The sequence below is a fragment of the Vigna angularis genome, chromosome 9 (genome assembly GCF_016808095.1).
Source record: "Vigna angularis cultivar LongXiaoDou No.4 chromosome 9, ASM1680809v1, whole genome shotgun sequence".
In the NCBI taxonomy this organism is placed as follows: Eukaryota; Viridiplantae; Streptophyta; class Magnoliopsida; order Fabales; family Fabaceae; genus Vigna; species Vigna angularis.
Window position 1 is genome coordinate 31522266 of NC_068978.1, and position 15941 is coordinate 31538206.

Consider the following 15941-nt stretch of genomic DNA (forward strand, 5'->3'; position numbering starts at 1 on the left):
TATTTGCTATATTTGTTTCAAATTATATATTTATTTTAGTTTAATTGAGATGAAACTTTTTTATATTTATATTAAATAGATATAATTTAATTGTGTTGTTGATATTCGTAGAATAATATACCTAATTAGCCTCTCAACGAATAAAACTTTATGAGTTGGTTAAGATGGAATTTATATATATAGTATTTTGATTCTCATAACTTAACAAAATAAAGGTTGAATTTAGTTTTACTTTCTAAATTTGATATGAAATTATAATTTATTATATCTAAAATTTTTATAGAATATGATCTCAAACTTCTGAATAATTATAGTCTTCTAATTTAATTACGTTAATTTATTCTTTTACATATCAAATAGTGTTTTATATTAACATTTTACATTATTTAACACATTCCAAATTAAATGCTAATTAATCAAAAATATTATTTAATATGTAGAAAGAAAATTATCTCGATTGATTAAAAAAATATATATTCATTAATTAATAAATATAAAATTTGAAATATAAATGAATTTTAGTTTGGTAACAATATTTAAAGATTTCAAACATATTTAACCTATAAAACTATATAGGATAAATCAAGAATATCATTACATATTTTTAATATTTGAATGAGTAGGACTATATCAAACTTATCACTTTACAATCCTTATGAACTTTTAAAACTATATTAGATTGATCAGATCAAATCTATACACTACAATTTATATGTCATAGTTGATTTTAGTTTGTTGTTATTAATATATTTTTAATTATGATTAAAGTAGATAACTATAATTTTAAATATGTGTTTCTCTTTGATTGGAGTAAGAGTCATCAGCGTTAATAAGTTTCTTCTTCAACTGTGATGGTCATTCCTCCTCGTTGTCACCATGGTCACCTCCATCATTCCTTAGAGGAATTTGACGAAGGCATCATTCCACCTAGCCAGTGCATCGTTGAACCTTGAAAGATTCATCACTTTTATGATTCCAATTTTACCATTTTAGTAAATGTTAATGCAAACGGTCATCATCTTCTTCCAAAGCTGCCAACAAGAACAACCTTACCTCAACTGCCTATCCTTAGTGACTCTATGTCGTTTGAGGAAGCTCTAAGTCAAGTCGTCGTGAATTTGTTTGTATCCAAGGTGATGACTGATTTACATGCTGTAGTAGCTCAAGACATATGTCCAACACCTTCAAAGCTTCCTGTCATTATTGAAGAACCTTTAGAAGAAACACAAGTTTTGTAGGATACAACAAGACACCATTTAACCCTCTACAAACAATTCCCTCCACACCTTAATGAACATCGAGTCCAACAATAGAAGACCTTAACCCTATCATCCAATCACTTAGCCCAACACCTCAACCCATACCCTTAAACTCTCAACCTAAACTATCCAACCCAGCCTCTCAAATAGTCACATCCAAACCTCAACCCATAACCACTCTGCCACCAAATTGTGACCTACCTTCTGACCCAGCTTCCACTGCTCTATTGTAACATATGCATAAACTTATGGTGCAACACTCTACAAATACTCTTGCAGAACTTGCCGCTATTAGGGCTGAACAGAATGAGAAGTTCATGGAAGTGGTCAATACCCTAAACACCTTAACTCATAAGTTTTTCCATCCACTTGGACCAACCACACAATAACCACCACAACCACCATCAATCCAACCTCCTCCACCTCTTCCATCTTTGTCTAGGCAATGATAACCTCTCATTCTACCCTTCAATGTTCATTAGAAAAGGGGGAGAGAAAGCACTAAATGATATCACCTAGGGGGAGTTGAGTCATCTAGGGGGAGCTTAAGCACTTAGGGGGAGCTTAAGGCATTAGAAACTTAAGGAGTTTAGACTTTATGAAGTTTCTAAATGTTTCATTTATACAATTCTGATACATTATTTTTATATATGCTCTAATACATTCATCACTCTGATACATATATGCTATGATACTTGGATTTATGTTTGCTCTAATATGCTTAAATGTCTACTATAATAATATGATGCATTGCATATGTCTAAATGATTATGACTTATAGAAGTCATATATCATTCATAACATACTTGTTTAAAATTACTCTAATCATCCTTTTGCTTTGATACTTATGTTATGCCAGCAACAACTTGCTCTGATACTTATGCTATGCCAACAACAACTAGCTCTGGTAGTTACATGCTATGCCAATACAAAATTTATTATTATTGCTATGATACTTATGTGGTGTTTTCATTGAGAGTCGAACTCAAGGGGAGAAAGTTGTTATTCCAATACTAATTTGCTCTGATAATCTTACAATTATTGACATCATTAATGTTCTTCTCATAATCCTTTTTTATCTTTATCAAATAAGGGGAAGAAAAATGAATGTTAAACACTATTAAAAATCGTATTTTAAACACTGGAGAAGGTAAAGAGAAAATACTAAATGGAGAAAGTAGCATCCTAAACACCAAATATTGTTTAGGACACCAAAATCAGAGGAAGCATACCTTTGATGTTTGTCAAACAATTTTATCACCCTGGTACCATAAACCCTTGATTATTGTCAAACAATTTTATAATCATTTGCTCTGATGCCATAAACCCTTGATTATTGTCAAACAATTTTATAATCATTTGCTCTGATGCCATAAACCCTTGATGTTTTCTCTAATATTCATCTTATTGATTTGCACTCTGATACCATTGAGATTTCTCTTATATTTATCTTATTGCTAAATGCTCTGATAAAACGCTTTGATACTTATAATATTGTTCATACATCCACTCTACTTACTCTAATATACATATGCATTGTCACTCTGAAATGTATCATTTATAAAAACTTTGATACTCACAATATTGCTCATACATTTGCTCTGATAGCTTTGACATATAAATGCTCTGAACTATATAGTTTAACATATCTGATCAAATATGGCTTAACTATTTCAAATCCTCATAGATATATTTTGTTTAGCATGTGTAATCATTAAACATAAAAAATGGAAAAATTGTTAAGATAAGATCGTCTAGAGAAATTAGACTATCTAGCAACTCATGTTTTGAAGTTTAACAAACAACACTCGACGAAATATTATTTATACAGTGAAGCGTCTAAAGTTTGTATTTGATAAAAATAACTTAAAAGAAATAAGTTTCTACCAATACAATTGTCTATGAAAATATAATAACCACATTATAATAAATAAGTGTCTACCAATACAACCCAATATACATCAAATATAATAACCACAAACAGAACTCAGTTATCATCTTCAACACTTCTAATTACTTTACCAAATTATGCTTCACAAACAAAATTTCAGCTTTCCATATCTCTTTTCCTCCACTTTCCTGAGTTACTGATTCCTCTCTCCCATTATGTTTTACCTTACTTTTCATAATATCCTATAAATTATTATCGTTTTCCATATTTACACAAATAAAAAAAAGTAACAATTACTTGGATACTCCAACATCATAAAATTATCTTAAAGAACAACGTATTCATGAATATTTACAATTTTTTTGAAATATAGAATGCAAAATTTCACTATCATATCTTACATGACACTTTGTCTACTGAAGCTGAAAGGATCTATATACTAAACAAGATGAATCGTTCAAAATTTATTTACAAGAAATTTTATTAAAGAGACTATTAGTAAGTTCTCATCTTTTAAAGATTAATTTAAGTATTTACAGAAATAAATTGATGTACACTCAAATAATAATTTTTACTAATTTAATGTTTGCTTAGTTTTATTACTACACAATTTAACTAAGATAATATTTCATTTGGTTAACATTTTGTTTGCAACTCTAAAAAGGGAATAATATATAATATTAATAAAAAATTATGAATTGGGATAGATTATTCAAAATTACAGGAATATCATTTAAATTTTTTATATTATGAACCAATAGTTATACTTTTAATCTCTAATCTATATCAGAGCTATTTTACTTCAAAAAAAATTATATATATAAAGAAACTATATTTTCACAATTGATTATTTTAATATACATGTGTATATGATTTTATCTTTAAATTTTTTATAATTACTTTTACTTATTGAAGTAAATAATTATAATAATGGTTATTGATAATAATTTAATTGTTTTCAGAAGTAATTCTGGAAATTAAACTCGTAGTTCATATAGCACTATTATGTATATCTGTTTAAGAAATTTAAAAATAAGATAAATGAGAAAAAAAAATTCCTATAACTTAATAAATATTTTTTATCGACAAATAATAACTTTTAGTACATACTTTATTATAATTTTACTTTTTATATTTTAATAATTATTTTTCATTATAATTTTAGTGATATAATTTTTTAATTACATTTATTACATTTTTTATCACAAAAAATTTGTGAGCATATATTATATACCCGAATGACACTTTTATAATGAAACAATATTCTGAAAAGGAAATAAGAAGATTATAGTAAATGCTAGAAATATGACCAGCCCAAATTACAGGAAAATCATGGGCTGTTCTTTTTGTTAATTCAGCATTCCCTTTTCTATATTTTAGTTTATTTCCTAGCCCAAAAGCAAGTCAATGACACAAAAAATATACATTGTTAATTTTCATGTTTTACATCAAAAAAATATTCCATTGTTAATATAAAAAAGAAAACTAAATTACATTAAACATATAGTTTTCTAAAATTATAAAACTTTTTCAGATTTTTCCACTTAGACTAATCTCCGTGATTATATTTAAAAGACTACACTTATACTTCTTAGATGTTATACCAATTCTTCTTCATTGCATAAAAAGCATACATTATATTATCTTATAAAAGAGATTTACTTCAAACGTAAAAAATAAAAGACAAAAAAACCAGGAAAAAATTGTATTATTTTAAAAATGGTTAGTGTAATTTAATAAAACAAAGAAAGAAGAAACTTAATTGAGATACATTAATTTGTTCTTATGGTTTTTGTATGTATTTTTTTAATGATAATTTTCATGTAATAATGAGTGATAATCTTAAGAAATAAATTTAAATCATTGAAAGTTATTTTCATTTATATTTTATAATTCTGTTTTATCTTTAATCGATTATATTCTTCAATAAATAAATAAATAAACTTTGAAATGTAAAGTTAACCCAAATAACAAAGTTCATAATAATCTCTATGATTTTATAAAAAAATATCTTACATAGTCTTTTTCAAAAATTTATATGAAAACGTAAAGTTCTGTTTGATTTTACATTAAATGCATGATCTTGCATTGATCCAAATAAAAGTTGTGGTTGGGGACTAAGGAGGATCAATCAATCATAGTTCATTGTTGTATTTGTTTTTTAATGTAAAAGCACTTAATCATCAAGAAATTAATATGACAAAGGCTTATTAGTTAAATGTATTAAATGACATGATGTCTCATTAATCATTAATCAATTAACAATGACAAAGTCCTAAATCATATCATGCATGCCATCAACATCTTTTGAATTGATTATTGATTAATTCACAACTTTCTCACACAAACATATCTTAATTTGAAAGCATTAAATTTCTCCCTAACTTTGTAGTGAGGGGCTACACACTATGAGAAGTTAAAGTTGAAAAAGTTAGCCATATCAAAAGTCTCATAGCTAAGTTGAGATTGGTCATATCAACCCTGAGTTGAAGGTACTCATAAATTCAACTATTTTCCAAAACGTGGTAAATATTTAGGCCTAAAAACTAAAGAATTTTTTTTTCAAAAATGATATTTTAATAATATTAGAGTAAAAAATTATTTTGAATAATTTTTTATATTTATAGTGTCTTCTTTTATTAGAGTTGTGTAATTTATTGTCAAATTTATTAAACTTAGCTTTGGGGTCACATCACCAACAAATCCATGATTTTCATATGTGGCCATGATTAGGTAAACTGTCTTTTGAACTGATGTGGATGAGACATAAAACTAAAGGCATTAAATATTTTGACTACATATGATTTAGCACATTAAACATTATATCTTTTTCACATGTTTCGGTTATAGGAAACGAAAGATAACATTTTTTTCCTACAATTTATTTTCAATAGTCGGCAAGTTTTCTTGTCATCAACTATAGAAAGAGACTATGGTTTGGTTTGGCTTAAAACACTTTAATATTTTACAGCATATTCACTTTATTATATTTTAATCCGTTGAATTCTTTTTAGTTACTCTCTCTGTATTAATGATATAATTATTGTGATCATAATCCATAATTTGGTTTATAATCTATAGATCAGTTCTAATTTTCCTTGAATAAGTCTCTTCTTTTGGGGACAAAAAAATACAACCTCAAAATTTCTTTCATTAGGATCAAAATCAAGATGATTTAATCTTATTATAAGATTTTAATTAATTTTTAAAAACAACAAATTTAACATTATTCAAAAGTCTAGTTGAATTATTTTAAGTCAAAGTCGAGCAGGATGACCTAAGCAAAGATTGAGACAATCAAATGTCAAGATGGATCGATTTGACTCAAAGATCGAGACACGTCAATCAAGGACAAAGGTCGAGACAAACTTGTCGAGGACAAAGGTCGAGACAAACTTGTCGAGGACAAAGGTCGAGACAAGTCAATATAGACCGAAGGTCGAGACTGGTTAACCTGAATTGAAGGTTAAGACAGGTTGATGGTTGAGACCCGTCGACCTAAGTAGAAGGTCAAGATGGAGCGGCCCAAGAGGAAAGTCGAGAAGGACTAGCCAAGACCAAAGGTCAAGAAGGGTATGCATGTGCCAAAGATTGAGACAAACCTATCTAGGTCAAAAGTTGAGACGGGCTCACCCGGACTGTAGGTTAAGATGGTTTGTCCCAAGTCCAAAGGTCGAGACAGGTCGTCTTGTGTCATAGGTGAAGATGGTCTACCTTAGGATGAAGGTTGAGATGGTCTACCCTAAGACGAAAGTCAGGATGACCTGCCCCGAGTCGATGGTCGAGACATGCTGCGTAAGAGGTCGAGATAGACTGGGTGGGATCTAAGATCGAGGTTGATTGATCCAGACTAAAGATTGAGATGATTCAGGTCGGATCGAAGGTCCTAAGGTCCTAACAGGCCAATTTGTGTTGAAGGTCAAGACATATCTTCTTGAGAAAAAGGTGGAGACACATTGTTCTAGTGTCGAAGGTCCAATAAGATATTTAACAAAAGTAATATATTTTCTTGTTTTAAAAGAAAAACCATTGGTTGGCTCTACTTCACAAGAATTTGTGGGCATTTTGACGAGTAATGATCCATATACCGAAAGTCTTCCTGGCATAGGGTATTCAAGTAAGCAAGTCTCGTTAAGATGAACGGCAGTACGAAGGGCTACTTGTGGTTGCGGTTGATTGGGAATGCTTCCGCTGGAGGGGGAGTGTACCTACGTGGAAGGGACTCCCCCTTGAGGGGAAGATTGTTGGAATCCAAGTAAGTCTAAGTTTCACATTGGATAAAAATGAGAAAGTAGAGTACTATATAAAGATGAAAGACCTATTAAATCATTGCCTTAAAGTTTTGGGTAGAAAGTGATATTAATCCCTTATGTGGTTGAGCTTAGATCTCATTGATATTGTGTATTCTCGGTGAAACTCCCTTCGATAGGCCAAACAATATGGAGTGTAACAAATTAACATGTGTAATTGTGGTTAGTTATTAATTGTTATGTATGATATATTATTTATGGATATTCGTGGAATTAATTTGAGATGATTTATAAGAATTGTTTCTATTGATTAAGGTGATATGTGATGATTTGTTAAAATGCTTTTGAAAGAGAGGATGAAATGTGAAATGAGAAGAAAGTTGTTGATTTCTTAGTATTATTTTGTAAATTACTAATTTACCTCTCATTTGATATTTGATTTTTTTTTTAAATAAATCAATTTACTTGATATTTTTAAAAAAAATAATAATATTTTTGGAAGTTAAAAAATATTTTTAAATAATTAATATTTTTAAGAAATAATTTTTTCTATTTTTTTAACTAATTTTTTATAATAAAAATTTTATATTTTAAAAATATATGTAAAGCAATTTTGACATTAAACTATAAATGATACCAATTTTAATTAATTCAATCAGATTAACTAGATTACCAATATATAGTTTTTACTTAAATCCATTATCTTTCCATTAACCAAATCACTTGACTTTTCATTTACTACAAATCAGTCTTTCACTTTCCATTTCTAACACAAATCATTAGTTTTGTTAATTGCTTACTAATTGGATTTGAGCTGCACTCGTGATATTGAATTGCGAGGTAATTATGCATATTGCATCTTTTTAAAATTAAAACGATTCTTTTCAAAATCAAATTATGTCTAATTTTGATCTCTAACTAACGTGAGATTTCAATATATTGTAACAAGTTCCATGTTTCAATATCAAATTTGCTTGAGATAACATTGTTAAATGCAACCATAAAATTCAAGGTATTATTTTTTTAGAACTTAATGCTTCTATCTCATATTTGATTTTAAAAGGCACATATAGGTTAAGAGAAAATTGTGTTTATAAATTACCATCAAGATCGATTCTTAAGAAATGAGAATTTTAGACAAATAAAATTAATTAGTTTAGTCTTTATGATATTGTCATATTTATATATTTATATCTTTGTTGATGTCTTGTATTTTCACGCATAATCATTTGTTCTCTATTTTCGTTTATGATATAGGTTGATTTTGGTCATCCAATTTAGTTTATTTTTTGGTCAAATGATTTGTTGTGTATTTTTTTTTCTTTTGTTATTTTTCATTATGTTATGTAATTAAATATGATTAGTGAAAACGAGAACTATTTGCATACCTTTGGACAAAATTATTATTACTAGAGTTATGTAATGAAAGATAATTGAAAAAAATTGAGAGTTATGTCTAATTTATCAATTGGTTTTTAATGAATTTGTTGAATTGTAAGTTCTCAAAGTGTATCTACCTTTTGAGAGCAATCACCATTTGGTTCAATTTTGAATGGACCTTTAAGATGATTTTATAGGAATTTGCGGGATGATTTTACATCATAATCCTATCTATAGCGTTAATGCTATTTTTAATGAGTTGTTAATTAAAGGAATATGACTTAAATCCAATTTTGTTTTGACCGAAAATTCTTACATTAACTGAATATATACATGAGTATAAATATTACCCAATATTTTTAATTGAATATGAGTACGAGTATCATCATGAATAATACTCTATATTTTTTAATTCAATGTGAGGACAAAGAGGAACATTTATAAATTCACCTCATCCATGTCCCAATACTAATTTCCATTTTCATATTTAAATTACAAAAATGTTCATTATTTATTAAATAACTTAAGATATTATATATATTATTTTCTTAATATTTAGTTTCGTAATCTTTCTTTTTTTTATTTTACTACATACATACATTTTCCTTCTCTATTATAATTGTTTGGTTTATTTTATATCCACACACATGACCAACTTACATTTCCTCGTATTACAAATCTTAATTACACATCTTTTATTTGTATAACTATGTTTAAATGATGTATTATAATTTTCACATGCAAATGTCTGATTTTATCAATTTCAAGTATTTAATGACATAAATCCTTCGTTTACTATATAATTAAAAAAAAAACTTATTTTTATTTTCTTTTATCATTAATTTATTTTTATTTGTAGAATTTTTTTTCGATAAAACATTTTTCATTATCTTTCAACAGTTCTACTAATTCAATATGTAAAAACTTTTCTCAAATATCCAAAGTATTTTTTATCTTTTCATACAAATAATAATTATACTTTTTTTCTTCGTGCAATTTTGTTAGATGTGTATCAAACATGTTTGAACATTTTATCTCTGTTTTAACATTTTTATTATGTAGAATATGCATTTTATTCTTACAGTGTCAAAGATGTACTCTATAAAGACTTCAACTCCAAAATCACAGGAGGTCTCCTTGAAAGATGTAAGATTGGACATAAACAAAAACATCTTTGTAAACTGAATGTTAGATGTTGATGAAAGAGCGGCTGCTAAGGCAACCTAAAATCCAGCTATGGTTGAACAATTTGGTGAGGTTTAATACCTATTTTGGTCCCTAGGTTTAGTTAAAATGTTCAAAATGGTCCTAACTTTTTATAGATCTTCATAATTGTTCCACATATTTTGTAAAAATAATTCAAGTTGGTCCTTTTCACTTACAGTGTTAAAAATGCTAACGATGTAAGTCCCTCTAACAAAATATGAATGAGATGTCCAGTTATTGATTACATGACAAGTTCAGGACAATTGACATGACAATTTCCTTATGTGTATAATATATATATATATATATATATATATATATATATATATAAAATAATTAATGATTCTTTAATCTTTAATCTTTATGCTTTTTTTTCATATTTATCTATGTTGTGTTTTTGTATCTTTAAACTCCATACCAGGATTAATATTATAAACTTTATATCTTTTCTTTCATTGTTATCTACTATTTTTTTCATCGATTCAAAGGTCAATTATTATAAAAAAATACCTCTAGTCTAGTATTTACAAAATTGTTGTTGCTTTAATTTTCACATTGATTTCTCTTAAATAAATATTATATGAATGATGTAACAAAATCAGTTTTTTCGCAAACAGTAAATCATCAAAAATAAGGATTCTAAAAACAGATATAACTTCAACACATACTCACTCTTATAACTTCAAAATAAGGAAATTAAAAAATAATAATAATCAATCAAGCAAACTATTATTAAATTAAACTTCTTTAGTTTAACTTTTAGAAACTAATCGATTTTAAGTAGAACTTCTTAAGTTGAATCAAACTATATCTTACAAATTTGAAAATGCATAATTTGGTTTTCATTTATAATAGTTGAAACAAGTTGTACATTAAAACATTAACTTAAAATGATTTAATTCAATTCACAACTTTTATTCTTGTAGTAGTGTTGTTTTTTAATTCTCATTCTTCCTTTTTTTTTTCTAATCTTGTGATGTATCAAGTCCTAATTTTCCTCTTGATTTAATAAATTTTGTGTTGGCTTAGTCCCTTTCCTTTTTTTAAAAAAAGAATAACTTAGTTTCTATTTATTAATAATCCAACATATAATGTGATAACACATTGCTTTGAACATTTTTTATGCCAAATAGCATGATGTAGGTTCTGATTATAGCAAGTCCAGCCTAAGAGTTAAGAAATTATTATACAACATATAAACTAATGCCCAAATTTTGAATATTATAATGATTATTTTAAAAATAATAAGTTTAAGAAAATATATATATATATATATATATATATATATATATATATATTAAATTGGATTCGTATTTTTAAAAATATAATACAATTTCATTATTTTCGTTAATATTGTATTAAAAATATTAATTTATATGTCATGTATTAATTCATAGTTTGATTTTTTTTACTTTTTATATTTTTAATTTAAAAAACAAATTGTTACATGTCAAGTAGCGTTTTGTCAAGTATGAAATGTAATAAGTAACATATTAAATATTATTCTAACGTTACCTGAAAAATTTCAATTTAACTTTTATATTTATTATTTTGATTTAGTTCAGTCTATATTATTTTTTTTAAATGAAACAATTTCTTTCATCTTTAAACGAAATTCAAATTTATTTATTTTTATATAAATGTTATGTTGATATTTTTATTTAATATTTTTATTAAATATTTTTAAGAAGATTAATTTTTTATTTAAATTTATATTTCACATTAAACTTATTTAAATTTTGTTTTAAAATTTTGAATTTATTTGTATTGATATTTTATTATACCATACTTTAATGTAGATTTTTTTTATCTATGTGTCAAATAATTTACATTTAATATTTTAAAATTATATTTAAATAAAACTCAATATAAAATATAAATTTAAATAAACATAATTTTATTAAAAATATTTAATAAAAATATTAATATTTATATAAAAATTAAATTAGATTTTAATTTAGAAAAAAATAAAATTAATCTATTTTAAAATAATTAATATTAAATTGAATCAAAATAATAAATACAAAAATAAATTAAAATTTTTTATATAATGTTTAACATTTTAATAACACACTATCTTTGTTACATGCCAATACATTTACTTAATATATGACAATTTTTTTAAATTAAAAAAATTATAAAAATATTTTAAAAAAGACTACTACTTGACATGTGATACATAAGTTAAATCATCAGTATAGTATTAACTAAATGGACCAAATTACATAACATTTTAAAAAATAAAACCCAATTAATCAAAATATGAAAAAATAAAGATTTTTTCAAACAATACGAAGACCAACCAATTATTTTATCTTAAAGATAATGTGTTGAGAACATGTTTAACAAATATACCCACCTATAAAATTCTACAAATTTAAATTTTTAAATCAGCTTTAACCATAAACATGCATGTAAACATCAAAACATAGTCATTAAACAAAATTCAACATCCCAAATTATGGAGTGAGTTTGCACATGTGATATATCGAATGTGTGTTTAGACACGTATTCAAACCAGTTCAACCCCTCATATATATGTACGTGCAAATCACTGTAAATTACTTCATCCAAATAACTTTAACATTTTATTTTATTTTATTGGTTATCGATCACTCTAAAGAAACACAGAATCTGCAGCAAAATACTTGACAAATCACCATTCATAACTGGCTAGTACTCTACAATCTCACCATTGAAAGAAGTTCTTATTTTTAGCAAACAAAAGAATTGGAACATCGAAACAAAGCATGCATCGTGGAAAATGTTGGATCCATCGAGAAGAAGGTCCAATACAAATACCAATAACATCTTAACCAACTATATAAGGAATCGATACTACTTTCTCGTTTCTCATTTCTCGTTTCTCATTTCTATATAATGTGAAACTTAGACTCACACTTGGATTTCTCATTTTTATATAATGTGAAACTTAGACTCACACTTGAATTCCAACGTGCAAAATCAGATTCAGGGTCACTTCAGCAGCAATATCAGAACAGAACCATTATTATTGTGTCTGGGAAAACATGTGCTGAGGAAAATAATTGGACTCCGGTTGTATCTCCACAAACTCTAGTTCTTCTTCATCCACTGCATCATCGTCATGGTGGGGCACAACATAAACATGTTGCTGTTGTTGTCTTGTCATTAGGGCAGCACGGTTTTCTGCTATGAGTTCACGCAATGCTGCACTGCATCTTGTGGAGAGATCATCATGAGAACACCAATTATCACTGCTCTCAAATGACAGAAGAGAGAGAGCACACCCTGCATAACATCATTCACAACCCTCCAACCATCACATTTTGTTCTTCCCATAGGATCATACCATGTCAAATCAACAAAAGGCAATTTTCATTTGTTAGGATCATCTTAATTTTCATTCAAGTTACCACAAAATCATTGAGGTCAAAACCTATCCATCTTATTGGCTGCTTCTGTTTGTATCAGCTTCATTCAACTTTTATGTTTTCTGATACGTAGCTTCTCAATTCATCATGTATCAGACTTTTACCATACAAACTGATATTAAAATAAACCAGCTTAATGTCATAGCTCAACTACCATCATTAAACTTCAGTTTTATGTTAGGAATTGAGATTTAGATAAGAAGGGTATTAATTAATTACTTAATTAGTTAACTGAGAAATATAATGTAATGTGTTGTTTTTACCTTGTCTAGAACTTCTGGTAACAGAAAGGTGAGAGCTTTTTCTTCTTCTCTCATTATGGCCTGCTAATCTTCTCCTGCAACTTCTCTTTGAGTCGTCAAACTCTGATACCACATGAAACCTACATTTTGTAAACATCATTAACGTAATTTAGGTCAATCAAAGATAATTGATTACAAATAATTAGATAATCAACCATTTTGAGCTCTAAAACAAATTAAAATGGTAACATTTGTTTAAAATCTGATTTAGTCACTAAATATTTAAAAAAAACACAAAAGTAAATTCCATAACGTTACAATTTTGTGTAAATGTGAGAGTGAAATTTATCTTTTTAGTATTATATATCTTAATAATAAAATCAACATCATATACTAAATGAAAATTTCCATTTTTTATTCAAGGGGACTAAATTAAAGCTCACAATTAACCGAAAATAATTAACCATTTTATTCAGTATAAATTAATTAACTGTTTAATATTTTACTCAGGTGAAAGAAAGCAAAACTCTAATCTTTATTTATAAAAATTATATAAAAAAATACTAAAAGGCTTATGCATGAATTTAATCTGAAAATAAAAATATAAAAAAGAAAAAGATGATGATAAAGTTACCTGCTACACTGCTGACAGAATCTCTGCTCCAAACCCAACACCACAACTTTGGGTGCCTTCGAATGCATATCACAAACTCTATGTCTCCTATGGTACTCTTTCGCATTCACCAACGCCACGTGGCACCCCTCCACCTGACATCTCGGAACCATCCCTAACGCCGCCGTTTTCACGCTCCCGCCACCGCCACCCCCACCGGCAGCTCCTCCATGACACCCCCGCGCTCTCTTATCGTTGCCCTTTAAAAAGTAACCAGCACCACCATCACCGCCGTACACGTGTCGATTCCCCAGTGTGATATCACCATCGTCAGCGCCCACGTGTCGGCTCCCCGAAATAACAACACCACCACCAACGCGGCACACGTGTGGTTTCCCCAGAGTGGCAACATTATTACCATTATTATTATATTTACTAACATCATCGATGGTAACATCCTCAAAGTAATGTCTCTTACCAAGATGCAAGCACGTGAGGTGAGGGTCCCAGTGCACGTGAGACCCTTCTCTGGCGTATAGTTGGCGGCGGTGAGCGGCGGCGTAACTGTCCGGCGGCGGCGTGGTGATGTGGGTAGAATTAGGAGTAGGAAGAAGATTAGTAGGTTGTAGGCATGATGAGTAGGAAAGAATGTTGTTACTGGTTTGCTGTTTTGTGGGGGTGGTGGTGAGGGTGAAGGTGTTGGTGCTGTCTCCAAAGTTCATTTTTTTTTGTTTGTGTGAAGAAAAAGATGAAAAGGGAGAGAGAATTTGTGATGAGGAAAAGAGGAATGTGTGATGTGAAAAAAGGGTGTGTTTGGTTGTTTGGGGCAAAAGAGGAAAGAAAGACTAAGGTGATGGTGAGTAGGTTAGGTTGCTTGATTTGTAAGGTGAGTTATGCTTCAATGGGGTCAGGATTAAGGCTGCAAAGCTACTCACTCAGAAATACACAGTACTCAATCATATATATATATATATATATATATATATATATATATATATATATATATATATATATATATATTTTATTGAATAATGATTCTTTACCAATATATTTTTGATAATATTTTAATATCATTTATATATTATTATGTAATTGATTCATGTTTATGATTATTATTATTAATTATGTAGTAATTTTTTAATCAATCAAAAATATTATCAAAAAGTGTTCAAAAATATTATAAAAAAGTATAGTATCATTTATCTTATTTTGATTGATGGAGATGTGAAACATGAGTTTAAGGAATATCCAATATTTGCAGTATTTTGAATTCATAAAAATCTTTTACGCTTCATTTTTATATTTTCTTTTATGCAAATCTTTAAAATATATTTTAAGAAATATAATTTTAGTTTAATTTTATAAGGTATTATATATTGTAAAGTATAAAATCCCAAAACTTATAGAACGAGATCTTCGTCGGCTTTTGCGTACAAATATATTCATTGTCTTCAAAGGATAAAGACACGTATTGTCCTGCAATAATGGAGTGGTTTTAGATGACACGGGAATCGATAAACTTTTGCTACCTCCTCCGCAGGAGCTAAGGAAACATTTAGCTTGTTACCATTATAAATAGATCTTTTGCTTCCTCCAGAAATATACAACACAATTCACACTTCTTCTCTTCCCCTTTCATTCTCTTATCTCCTCTTTTTTCTTTCTTGGATTTAGTTATCTATTGTCT

At 27.8% G+C, this 15941-nt stretch overlaps 1 protein-coding gene across 1 annotated transcript; it reads right to left on the minus strand.

The window, feature by feature from the left end:
- Positions 1 to 12621: 12621 nt before the first annotated feature.
- On the minus strand, positions 12622 to 15189 carry LOC108347343 (uncharacterized). The gene is made up of 3 exons (XM_017586510.2): positions 14276 to 15189; positions 13663 to 13781; positions 12622 to 13256 (listed from the first exon to the last, which is right to left on the minus strand). Exons 1-3 carry the CDS (start codon positions 14974 to 14976, stop codon positions 12997 to 12999), a joined length of 1080 nt encoding a protein of 359 aa, XP_017441999.2. The 5' UTR covers positions 14977 to 15189; the 3' UTR covers positions 12622 to 12996.
- Positions 15190 to 15941: the final 752 nt, after the last annotated feature.

Bases quoted from the DNA above. Each gene is read 5' to 3' on its own strand.
- LOC108347343 (XM_017586510.2), bottom strand. From the start codon at position 14,976: ATGAACTTTGGAGACAGCACCAACACCTTCACCCTCACCACCACCCCC. The intron at 13,782-14,275 runs GTAACTTTATCA...TACAAAATGTAG, and splicing joins TTCTGTCAGCAGTGTAGCAG to GTTTCATGTGGTATCAGAGT. The intron at 13,257-13,662 runs GTAAAAACAACA...GATGTTATGCAG, and splicing joins TACCAGAAGTTCTAGACAAG to GGTGTGCTCTCTCTCTTCTG.